The sequence below is a fragment of the Trichoplusia ni genome, chromosome 16 (assembly GCF_003590095.1).
Source record: "Trichoplusia ni isolate ovarian cell line Hi5 chromosome 16, tn1, whole genome shotgun sequence".
NCBI lineage: Eukaryota > Metazoa > Arthropoda > Insecta > Lepidoptera > Noctuidae > Trichoplusia > Trichoplusia ni.
Genome location: NC_039493.1, coordinates 5,925,573 through 5,938,279, shown reverse-complemented (window position 1 = coordinate 5,938,279; position 12,707 = coordinate 5,925,573). Strand labels below are relative to the sequence as shown.

Sequence of the window (12,707 nt, the reverse complement as noted above, 5' to 3'; positions counted from 1 at the left end):
TTTACTATCGCCTTCATGTGTACCATCTAATACCCCTACTGATGCATAAAGACGCTCGTTCCTCGTATGACGTCGTGGCCCTGAGACGTGCCAAAATTTGTAATTATATACAGTAAATAATAACTTTCTTAGATGTTATCTAACCAAGACTATGCCTTTTTATTTTCTCTTTAAAAAATCAAATGACATTGGAAAAGCTTCTTTCCATTATTCTGACCTAGACATACAAGTTCCAGAACTATTTTCAGTAATTATTGCCAAGTACTGTACACTGTGTGTGAATCTTAGTAAAAACCGTGGTTAAACCTTGACTAGAATGCTTGCAATATGTGAGCTCATGTTACACACAACCTGCTACTGTAAGTTGTGTTATACACTTATGATGAATTTCGAACTAAGACGTAAGTCACGTCTGTAGGCAGCTAGTTCAATTAGTTGTCATAATTACTGATACAAGTAAACAAATCAAGTTTAGTTTCAGAAAATCCTTGTCTACTTTATTCATATAATACTATCCACTTACAAAAAGAAAATAATGTAATGCTATAATTTTTATTGTTAAATATAACATAATATACTAAGAACTGACAAGGAATTGTATAAAAGGACGCGACAGACAACATAGAAAAATGAAACGACATTTCCATATCATTTTTTCTAATGTTTAATCAAACATTAGCAGGTTTGTCGATTTTTGAATGATGGACCTAGAATATTTCAAGGTGAAGACGCAGCTTCTCACAATTATAAGTAAAATAAAAATTCGACAACAAAACTATTATACAAATTCTCTACAGCTTAATTTGATATTTAACGGCGACCTTACATGTCATAAACATTTTCTAAAGCTAGTTCTGGTTTGTCGTAGCCCAGCTCTTCTGGCGTTTCAATACCAAGTTCCGTTAATGTAGGCTTGATTTCCTGGATGATGTATGGGTAAATTTCATTGACCTTGGGGCCGCATTTGTCTTTGCAGGCTTCAATGAACCTGACGGCAAGTGCGTAATCGTTTACCCTCCTGCATGCGTGCAATGCAGCCTTGATGATCCTTGGGTCAGGCACAAGGTCCATACCGCACAAGTCGTTCATGCCCTTGCGGATTTCCCATCCGTCAATGTCTTTCCTGTTGAAGAAGAGCTCATATCTGCAAGGAAAATCAATTTCTACATGAGCAAAGGTTTGTTAACCCAATAGATATTTTACTTCATTCCATTTGTTGACAGAAACTAATATGATTTTGAGTCTTGAAAAAAAAACCCAGAAGCAAAATAAAGTAACATTTTAATAAACTCTAAAATATATTGGATCAATACATGAACTGAAAAAAAATGTTTCATAGAGATTTTCCAATTACATACATATACAACATAATTGTCTTTTGCCCCTCATATATCAATACAATGGTAACATGAGGATGTTTATACATACTGAGTGAATGAATGGTTTATAATCTCAGCTGATGTGGCCTACATAGAAAAAAATCAATACTCAGTTACTATGCAGAAATAATTTTATGTAATAATGTGGAAAATTTACTGTAAATATTAATATTGGTTGCTTCTCACGGCATCTTAGTACTTTTAGGGAAAACATTGATTTAGTGAGGTTATCAATCTCCAAGATGAGTAATATTTCTTTACACTAGTTATAATAATGGTCAGGTAGTAATATTTCTTCCATCAATTTTGATTTTCAATAAGACATTAGTCAAGTGAACTGAGAGCAATAATTCTCCGTCAAGATTACCACAATTTTCAGTTACATAACGTCAAAATTTCCGACAAGAGTCTAACCTGCTATCGAACTCCTCATCGGATTCAACGGGGCCGTCGTGCGACCGCCTCAACGGCACAGCGCTGACCCTCGCTGCCGGCACCAGGGACCTTTTCAGGACATTGGCCAGCACACCAGAAGCTGATTTCAGCATTTTGATCAGACGTTACACGGGAACTTTGGCAAGGATAACAAATGGCTGCTCGACCATAGACTAAAAAACCTGAGTGCCAGTGGCTATGTTTGACGTTTAAGTGATGTGCGCAATGCGCATAAATATCGATTAAAGTGCAGTCTATACGCGAGACTAGATGGAGCTAAAAAAGGATTTTTTTTTAATAACTCTGAATCAAATCAGATTTAATTTTAAATCAAATAATCTTATTTTAATTAATTACCATGTAAATGATGCTCTAACAAAAATTTAAACTTTAGCTAGTTGTTGCTCGCGGCTGCGCCCGCTTGTATGTCGGTTGTAGCTTAGAGTTTTAAACTTTTTAAATTTTTAGACTCTTCAATTAAGTTGGAATAAAAGTAGCCTATAATTATTATGTTAATTCTAGGTTTCATCTACCTTCTTACCTATTTTTATCGAAATTGATCCAGCTGTTTGGGCACGAAGAGGTAAAAACCAAACACATACTTTCCCATAATATATTGTGTTGTGTAGCGTACATTACATATTTCTAGCCTGAATGTATGTAATTGCGGCAAAAACCAGGCTTTCTTGGAAATTTAACCAAAATCGATTCTACCGCAAAAATGTTAAAAACAGATTGATAGAATTACTTTTTATAATATTATGCTTGTCACTCTGGGAGTAGATGAATGGCAGAAGTTAGTGAGATAATAATGGTTTGTAGTGAGTCCCTACAAACACATTTAAAAAAAGTTAAGTGGTATAACAGGGAAGGGAATCTTAAATAACTTTGTAAATAAAACTTTGTGCTTATACGATAATACTTTATTCATAAAGAATTGTGTTGTCAGTTAACAAAGGAAATATACTGTTTACTATGAAAACAATAAGTAAAAAATTCATTAGTCATTTGTTAATTACGTCTAGTAATACAAAACAGGCTTACACTTATGATATTTACTATTTGATATTACCTCTTTATGAATCTTGGTACTCATGATTACCTATGTAAGATATAAGGCGCTTTGGTCCTTTACATTTTTCTTCGTCGCTTTTTCTTGTGAGCAGTGATGCTTTCCTGGCCGCTGTCTTCTTCGGAGCTGTCAGAAGAGCTGCTGTCACTATCGCTACTAGAAGAACTACTATTAGATGAGCTGTCGGAAGCTACACCTGTGCCTTGACTAAGGTCTATACTACTTGCAATCTTGTAAAGATCAGGTTCTTTGGTCTCCAATACTTTGATCCACTTTTTGGAGAGTTTGGGCCGGCCGCGTACGGTTTTGTGCCAGACGACGGGAAAGTTGGTGCGGCTGCAGAAGTTCTGCGTGACAGCCACCGTGTCGTCCAGGTTGAGGACGACGTGCCACCAGCCGCCCGGCACGAACACCGTCTCGCCAGGCTTCTGGAGGATCTCCACCTAGAAATTATAAGTTCTTGTGTTATTTTATACAGTAAAAATAGTGGAATCCATCTATTACTTGCATTGAAATAATGGACATAACCCCTCATAAATTGCTTTTGTTATTAATATAATAGTAGTGAAATTCCTTCAGAGATATAAAGTTATCTATGAGATTGCAGTAATCTGATTTTCATTTAGATATTTAGCTAAATGAATGTTTAGTATGTGTGAGCTATTTACAAAAACAAAACCAATACAAGAATGATATAAAAACTATACTTACAGGTTTATATTCTTTGGGCCATGTGTCTAATTGAGTCTTTGGATAAATTAGTTTAAACCATGTAACAGCTTCATCCCTTTGTTTCCCACCCATCGCTCCCGTCACCTTAATCAGTTCTCTTGGGGTCTGGGTTGGGAATAAGCACCATCTTTTATGACCAAACACCAAGGCATTCCAAGCACTTGTCCCTAGAGGGTCTATGTGAATGCCGGTCCCAGAACGCTGAGGTCCCATCACAAACCAACGGTAAGGAGGCCTCCTCTCCTCTCCACAATATTTAAACAAATCATCTCTGAAATATAATGGGGCTTCATAATCTTCCAAAAGCTTCTTCCTCCTCACATGTTCACCAAAACTGCTATCAAAAATATAAAGTGGACTGTCATCAGTCGTTGTCCTCATGTATTCTACATAATACTTGATCTTCATTTTAACACTGTACCCCTCATTGTCTTCCCCACACTTGAACTTCTGGTTCCTGTACTTTTTGGCAAGTCTATCTAGTGTCCATTTGTGATTGGCCTTCCAGTTGGTCTGTACATTAGTTATAACTACAGGTTTGTATATTTTCTCATATTTCTCTATAAATTCTTGTGGTGTCACTTCATTTTCGCTTATTCTTTCTACATTGTCATTACATTTAAGGAATTCATCAAAGTTTGAGAAGTATTTCAAGGCTGTCCATTGATATTTGTCTGCTAACTCTGCAAGCAAAATGGACAATGATAATAAGAATTAATAATTTTGTCTTTAGGAAATTATGAAAATTCAAAGATTTTGACAAAAAGTTGTTGGGTAGTGCCTAACAAATAAAATGAAATCATTATCCTTAGACATAACTATCTGGTAAAAATGAATTCTATGGTCTTAAACAGATAACTGCTTGCAAAAAGTCATTAACAATGTTCTTATATATGTAGTTAACTACCACATATGTAACCCTATTATAATTGTACCCTAGAAAATCTATTTCCCTGCAATACCTTCAACAACTATTAGGAGGTTTTATTAATCAAAAATAGTAAGATGTGACAAAGAGTTAAAACAGTAGTCATACTAATTGTATGACTACATTTTTGAACTGCCTTTTCGTGGATGATTAAATTTAGGGATTATGCCTCAATAACATATTCTGACCAATCTGCAATTTCCAAAAAAAGTGTTTCAATCAGTCAATTAATCAAGTCTTAATTATTGACATAACATAAAAAAACAAGGAATAGATTGTGACAAGAAATATTTTGGGAAATACCTAATGTGGCTGAAATCAATACAGATATTTTAAAATATAATTACATATTATGAAGGACTATAGTTCTATAGCTGTAATGATGTTCTAGAGAATTCTTTATAGGTGAGCTAAGTGCAGAAAACATATTTTTGAGTTGTATGGCAAAATAAATATGAAGCAGACATTAGTGGGATGGGTTATATCTGTGCGTCATCCTTCTCTACCAGTCGCCTTAAAAACGACATAATCAATCACGAAAATTAATCTCATGGTTCAAGTATACTGAGTAAAGAGTAAGCTATCAAGGCTAAAACTTGGGATTCGTTCGTTAAACTCAATGCCACGCTATCGATGATTATTCTAGAATTCCATAATTACTTCAAAATGTACTAAGTTTTTCCATTGTTACGGAAGAGAACATTACCGGGCATCTTGCTGAGGCTTTTTATTTGGAATTACAACAATAATTTAGCAAGAAAACACTTGCAATCTCAAGTGTGCCAATTATGATTAGCGATTAGGGTACCGTTCACTTACCGGGTCTGGCTTTCCGTTTAACTTCCTTTATGCGCTTTTTGGCTTTATGAGACAGTTTGTACTCACTGTCCATTATTTTTGTAACAAGAATTATTGTTTTCCAAACTGTTATTTAATGCAGCACCTACATAAAAAAATTCATAAATTGACTATTGAACAGCGTTGAATTGACAAATTGATTGACAGAGACAGCAAGGATTGCTCAAGCAAGAAGCAAGCAACATCAGTTGATCTTGTCTATGCCACTAAGGGAAGGGTTCGATTTCGAATGTCGTTAGTATTTTTTATAGAAATAAATATATTATAATACGGTTAAAGCATTTATTTACAACATTTTGATTTCAAATAGAATATATTTAAAATTTATTGTATTTATTTCCACGAAGTGTTACTAGTACTAAAAAAATAGTTTATTTGAAGGACTAAAATTTTTCAAAGCTGGCAACGAAACATTTTCGTTTCGACGCATTGGCAAACTCACAAACTGATAATTTTAGAATTTCGCGTTTTTAACCGAAATAATTTGAACATTTCTGGTTTTTTCAGTTTTTATTTACTTTATACATTTACAATTTTCAAATCAATCGCGTTCTTTATAACTATTAATTTAAAGTGATTGATTTGACTCTTGTAGTGAAACAAATTTCAAACGTTCCAGTCTGAAGTGTGTAGCTAGCTCGATATAACTGTCAATCTGGGTGTAGAAATTTATTTTGTAATTTTCACCGGTTCTCATGTGTAATTTCTCAATGTGTTAGACTATTTTTGAACAAAGGTTCCTTGAGAAATAATGTTCTATAGTGTATGTGGTGCCTAAATTTGTGCAAAAATGGATGACGGTACTATAAAGATTCAATCGGGAATTAACATCAACATAAAAAGAACAGATGGTAAGTGCTAACGTACCTTTAAATATCTACAATTGCTTTGAATTTTCACTTATTTCGTTAGTGGATTTGTATTTGTCGGGCAAGCATTATGCTGCGGTCGATGACATGAAGATCCCATCATGATTCATTTGAGGTGCATATATTGGACCAACTTTTACCTGTAGGCTAGCTAGTATTGAATTGATTTGGTATATCCGTTAGCCAATTATTTGATACAATAATACTAATGAAAGTGAAAACGAATTGTCTTCCTTCCATTATGCAAACTGCAGATAAGTGTGGTACAAACAATGATCTTCACAATTAATAATTTCTGATAGGAGGATACATCATTGATAAGGATAATTTATGTTATTCTGATTTCAACTGACAAGATCTACCTATTGAAAATTACATTTACAACCTATACTTGGATAACAAGACTGTTAGACACAAAAATTGTTCAGTAGAAGTAAACATTTAAATAAACTTTTTTGTATGTTCTCCTCATTACTCATTTCAAGTTTATTATCTTAATTGTTTTTTTGTGTCTTAAATACTCAGCTGATTATAACTAGGCTATGCATACAACTTATTATCATGAACTTTTAGTCATCCTCCACCTCATCCTTATCATGACATGAAGAAACTACAATGTTAAGATTTAAGATTTATTAGAAATTACTCAGGATTTGGTAAATCATATTATACTTCTGCAAAGCATTGTTAAAGACTTCAGACATGTCATTCAGGTCCCCCATTATTAAAGTAAAAAACAAAAAAAATGAAACAGTAAACTAAAAAAAAGAGCTTACTATAGTAAACTTTCATCAGCTGATCAAAATTCATATTAAAGAGACATCCATATTATCTTAAAACACATTACTTATTCCTTACTTCAATAAAGTTATTTAAATGTATAGTAGAAAAACACAAGTTATCCCGCGTACAATTCAATAAGAAAATATTTTTGAGATTGTATATTCAAGGGCTTTAGTTTCCTTATATCTCTTTCTGTAACACACTGATAATGGGAGTATGTGACAAAATAAAAAATACTTCTTTGACTGTCTCAACTTTAAGAGGCCTGACCATCTCTTCATAGGATAGTCAGAAAAGTTGAACATCAGCATGCTAAGAATTTATAATAATTCTTGTACCATGCAGTCAAATGAGTGCGTAATATTATCACCTAATTAATATTTCATTATTTCAATAAGTTGCATTATTAAGCAAAAAAAAAGGATCTATTAATTTCTCTTTTTTTTTGCATAATACAGGAAAATACTAGACAACTAAATTGTTGTTGAGACTATATTTAATGCAATTGCAATCTTTTATGATACAAAAAAGTTCTACTTAGTTCTAAAAAAATATTTATTAAAATATATAGGTTAATGAAAGTAACTCATAAAATTATCTCTAGAGGAGTATCAATTTCTTCTTAAACATAAACCTGATTAATATTTTTATACTCATCAAGAAATTTATTGAGCATGAAAGTAAAAACTTAAACAATTAAGAACTCCATTCCATAGACTGTGTTCAATTTCCGCATGGTATACATAAATGCCTTGGCTCAATGAAAAATATATTATGAGTGCATTGGGGAGCAGCTTTAAATATTTTAAATACAATGATGGAGCTGGGCGGCGGCTGCGCGGCCTTGCTGCGTACCGCCTTATACGGCACGACCGGCGCACGCGCCGACCGCAGTGACAGCGCGGGACGATTGTGTTGCCATTAATTACTTAGTACAATATTATTATCGCAGTCATTCCGAAGGCCATAAACAGATTTTTATCAGAAATATCAAACCAAAAAAATAATTGATATTTGACGTCACGATAGTTAAATATCCTGATTAAAAATATTGCTACACAGACACCCTTTTACTAGATTTATTTAGGTAGGTACTAAAAAAGGTAAACAGGCTTGGTATATTTTTTAATACAATCCTACACATATTGAATAAATGAACGACTATCATAATTCATTTGTATGTCTGATTTGTTATTCTCAATTGTTTTTTTAACATTGCTTTAAGTCCCGTTTTTAGTTTCTTAAATTAATAAAATTAAGGAAGATAACTTGTAATAATAATTCACTCCAATCCGCGGCTTATAAAGCTTAAGTGTCCATAAACAGACCAGACCACCAGACGAGCCTTATAAGAAAGTGTTGAAGCAGTCGTCGTCGTCAGGACCTAAAATAATACGAGAACCAGTCTGCAACAAGGGATTGTTTAAAATCAAAATAAACTTGAGGTGACTGGTGTGTCATTCCATACAACTCGATTTCAGCTTCAAGTGACTATTTTTATAATGAAAAGGTACATCAAACGTGACTCAAATTGAAATACGAACTCGAAGTTTAAAATTTTAAACTGTTGGTGGACAACAACGATGTAGGTTAAATACCTAATTTAATATGTTGTTATTCAATGACCAATTCTAAGTGTAGGCGTAAGCGCCAACCGTTACCTCGACTCCTCTATTTTGGCTGGTTTAGAAACGATTTAGAACATTGCAGCTTAAACGGTTCAAGTTAAATTTGTCAATTACACCATGCTCGCATTTAAGGTGTGCGATAAAAAGTTCTATCACGTAAAATGCCGTTTCTGGCGTGTCCACTGCGGCTCGCTGCATGCACCACAGGAAGCCATCAATATTGCTATTGCGCTACGCATGCCAATAAATAGACAAGGTTAGGACCAACTTAACCTACTAGTTCAAATTTTGACCTATGTTATTTGAATTTTATTGTGCAGATACCGAGTGATGCATCGTAACAAGACAACCAAATTACTAGTTATCTGGTCCAGTCTTTTTATGAAATATTCGAAAAACTTCTGAAATTGGTGTATCAATTCGCGTTTAAAGAGCCTTGCTTTCCATCCGAAAACACCAAAATTGAAGCCGACAATCTAAAATTAAAAATTGTGTATGCATTTTCAGCTGAAAATTGAATTAAACAGTTTTCTAATTGAAATTGATGTTGAGGAAGCTATATGGTTACGATTGCCGAGAGCACTTTATGTATGTTCGTGTCAGGCCGCTTCCTGGTCGCCCACGAGGTTGGCCAAGGTTGCGCCATCGATCTGAGGGCCCCACTAATGTATATTCACTATTTGGACAAGCCTTTTTTTGTTTTGAAAGTAAAAGGATTAAATGTGTTTATCGAAAATGGTGTTATTAAAAGAACTACGTTATTTTTAATCAGGTTATTTCGGAATCTTAAATAAAATCGTTTTCACTTACTTGAAATACTTATAAAGAAAAAAAAAACTATACTTTAGCTTTCTTCAAAAACGATCTACGATAAAAAAGTATAAAATTTTGAAGGGCAATAAAAAAAAATGTAGTGATAAATTCACCGGCAGTTATAAAATCGTTATTTTTAATAAAATAAATTGGAATCAAATTACCGGCATGCAATTAGCATATTTTATCATATATCTACACTACAGCAATGAAATTTAGCATCAAAGCTTGAATGGTACGCGTGGCATCGCTTCAAGCGAGTGGTGACTGGTGAGTCACCGTAGAACGGCTTCCCTCGCTCAGCGGCTGACCGACATACGAAACGAGAAACCCGACGTAACAGTACTGTACACGTTTTTATACTTTAATCATAGACATTCATATTATAAATTATAATTGAACTTTGAGAAGTTGGTCGAGGATCGAAATGCGATTCTGGGACGTGTTTTCTAGTCCTGCGTCCTGCAATCCATGCATATTCTGTAACTGGATTCCAGCCTGATTAGCTGAACATTCAATCTATACTAATATATAAACCTGAAGAGTTTGTTTGTTTGTTTGTTTGTTTGAACGCGCTAATCTCAGGAACTACTGGTCCAAATTGAAAAATTCTTTTTGTGTTGAGTAGACAATTAATCGAGGAAGGCTTTAGGCTATAAACCATCACGCTGCGACTAATAGGAGCGAAGATACAATGGAAAATGTGAAAGAAAAACAGGACGGGTATAAATCATAACTTACATTCTTCTACCCACGGGAACGAAGTCGCGGGCAACAGCTAGTAGACTAATAAAAGAACAAATCATGAGGATGATGATAATTGGAAATCGCTGAAAATCTATCATTAAATTACCATTATCTATGTACTTTATTAAATTTTAGAACCTAGCTTATAACGAAACAGACAGTATAAACAAAGTCGACTGTTGATATAGCTTAAATCATGTTAGTAAATATGAAATGAAATATACTGAGATTTATACGAATATAATTCACTCGGTAGTACGTAGGAGTTGTTAAGTTTCAAACTGTCGTGTTATAATGCAATGCGCCGGCGCCGCTCAATCTATTTAACGGCTACATTCAAATATTTTGCGCTAGATGCCAGGGTCTTTGGCACTTCACTTAGACGGATAATAATTCTTGTATTTTCAGAAATGTTTTCGCAAACATTCGTAATTTCCTTGACTGTGTGACTAATATCAAAGATCCTAGATGTTTTAGTCATTTGTTTTTTAGTCGTGACTACGTCGATTTTATGAAGAAACTATTGCTATTTCAGTATGATTATTTGGTCTGCATCTCATTTTTCTTACCAATCCCCATTTATATGACAATTTGCATTTGCGTCACCTTTGCCGAGTGACAAATCAATCCGCTTAGAGCTTTTGGACCAATAAGAAATAATAGTAAAAGTAATTCTTTACATCGGCTTGGTTACATGCAAAAAAATAAAATTATTTAGTTGGTCCAGTTACCTTAAAAACGCTGCTTCTAATACGTGGGCGATATTGTCCTGAGGCCTAATTAGCTGGCAGTGTCGAACGAACGAATTGATTGCGCACGCTCATTTAAGAATTGGACACAACACCGCGAAGTTAGATCAGTTTGACCTCCTTATTAACATACTTTTTCATTTTTTATCTTATCTTTGATGAGTCGCGTTTGTTGTTCATTTGTCACTCATTATTTTTGTTGGAATTAAATTCGATAAATCTATTGTCGCATAATCACGAAAAGGGAAGCTTGAGAATATTGTTTTGCTTTTTCTTAACATTTATTTTTGCCAGAATTTCAAGTCGTGTGTTGTCCGATCAGCTGATAATAGCTTCAGAGTTCCATTCTGTTAATTGCACTACAGATTCATGTACAGATAAAAATCCACTTTCGATTGTCGTGATGTCATCAGTAGCCCATGTAGGCGGAGTAACTTTTAATGAATGGCTCAAATAGGCGGTAGTCAACATACTGGCCTAGACATGTCCACAACTAATAAATAACAAAAATAACAATTGGGTAAGATTGTAGACAAATTCTTATATCATCAGTAGCTTCTATGACTGAAAGTAGCCTACAAATAAAAAAAATAACATTTATCTTGTCAGAAGTAGTCCATCAAATACATTTTCTGTAATCAATAAGCAATCGGGGAGGGAGAATCAGGGCGAGTCCATTTTAGGTCAATGGTGGACGAAATAGAATAAGGCTTTGTTACAAAATGTTATGTGTAACGCTATCTTGTCCAAATTCTAATACACTTTTATGTTGAGTTTCGAAGCTTACTTACATAGCTCTAAATTATGTCATTGGATTTTAAAACTATGGTAAAATTCTTAATATTACTTTGGCCCAATTTTAAATTCTGTATAGTTAAAATATTTGGCAACCTACCAGTTATTTTTACGATACTTTGGTACGGTTTTATCGTAACACACTTGATTCTTAAGTTTTAGCTTGAACTAACAAAAGAAGCCTGTCGTTTATCGACAGTATAAAAGACTTTGTCCGCAACTTTCTCTTTGCATCTTATGATAGTAGTCTGTATTTAATAAAGAAGTCTTACTGTAGAAGTCAATGGTTTTGCGGTAATGTCGTAGTATTTTATTAGATCTATTGGCTTATAATAATCTGCGGCTTTCTTCCAATCTTATCTTTTATTACCATATAACTCGATTGAAAATTCTCTTGCTTTTATGTATATCTGCAGCGAAAGTTCCTGATCCTCTACTTTAAAACGGAGTGTCTACGGTTTTCGATAAAACGATTGCGCGTTTACCATGTAGATATTTAGACCTCTTTTGTGGAGTAACCTTCGACACCCACATCCTCAAACGATGGATGGATATTCTGTTTCAATTAGAGACCAGTACTTTGTTACCAGTTCGTCATTATGGTACCAAACAGGCTACTACAAATAGTCTTCCATTTTATTCAAACCGTCCTTGAATTTATATGGGGTCTTGGTAAGAATTGTATTATTTTTTTATCTATTGTAAGTATTGTAACATTAAAATGTAATTTCTTGCAAGATGAATGGTTTTTTATAAATACCGCACGAATCGTCACTGACCTACAAGGTCAAAGAGACTGATCGTTTTGTATGACGGTATATAAATGGCATTCAGCTATTTAAAATGATGACTGCGTTTATATCAAACGAAGTCGTGGAATTACCATAAATGCTGGCTATGTATTTGAAATATTTGTTCT

General features: G+C 34.0%; 3 protein-coding genes across 4 annotated transcripts in view; 1 reads left to right on the top strand and 2 right to left on the bottom strand.

Moving 5' to 3' along the window:
- Nucleotides 1-640: 640 nt before the first annotated feature.
- LOC113502157 (cytochrome c oxidase subunit 5A, mitochondrial) lies at nucleotides 641-2,017 on the bottom strand. The gene is made up of 2 exons (XM_026883569.1): nucleotides 1,794-2,017; nucleotides 641-1,144 (listed from the first exon to the last, which is right to left on the bottom strand). The coding sequence occupies exons 1-2, from the start codon at nucleotides 1,925-1,927 to the stop codon at nucleotides 823-825; spliced, it is 456 nt and encodes a 151-aa protein (XP_026739370.1). The 5' UTR covers nucleotides 1,928-2,017; the 3' UTR covers nucleotides 641-822.
- A 705-nt stretch (nucleotides 2,018-2,722) lies between these two features.
- LOC113501895 (bifunctional arginine demethylase and lysyl-hydroxylase PSR) lies at nucleotides 2,723-5,569 on the bottom strand. Its single transcript, XM_026883195.1, has 3 exons — nucleotides 5,366-5,569; nucleotides 3,598-4,301; nucleotides 2,723-3,329 (listed from the first exon to the last, which is right to left on the bottom strand). Exons 1-3 carry the CDS (start codon nucleotides 5,436-5,438, stop codon nucleotides 2,946-2,948), a joined length of 1,161 nt encoding a protein of 386 aa, XP_026738996.1. The 5' UTR covers nucleotides 5,439-5,569; the 3' UTR covers nucleotides 2,723-2,945.
- Nucleotides 5,570-5,813: 244 nt separating this feature from the next.
- Nucleotides 5,814-12,707, top strand: part of LOC113502178 (kinesin-like protein Klp10A) — a 52,211-nt gene continuing 45,317 nt past the window's right edge. For both annotated transcript variants that reach the window (XM_026883600.1, XM_026883599.1), the window contains exon 1: nucleotides 5,814-6,255. In XM_026883600.1, the coding sequence (XP_026739401.1) occupies nucleotides 6,195-6,255 (61 nt within the window). In that variant the 5' untranslated portion in view covers nucleotides 5,814-6,194. The remainder of the gene's footprint in view (nucleotides 6,256-12,707) is intronic.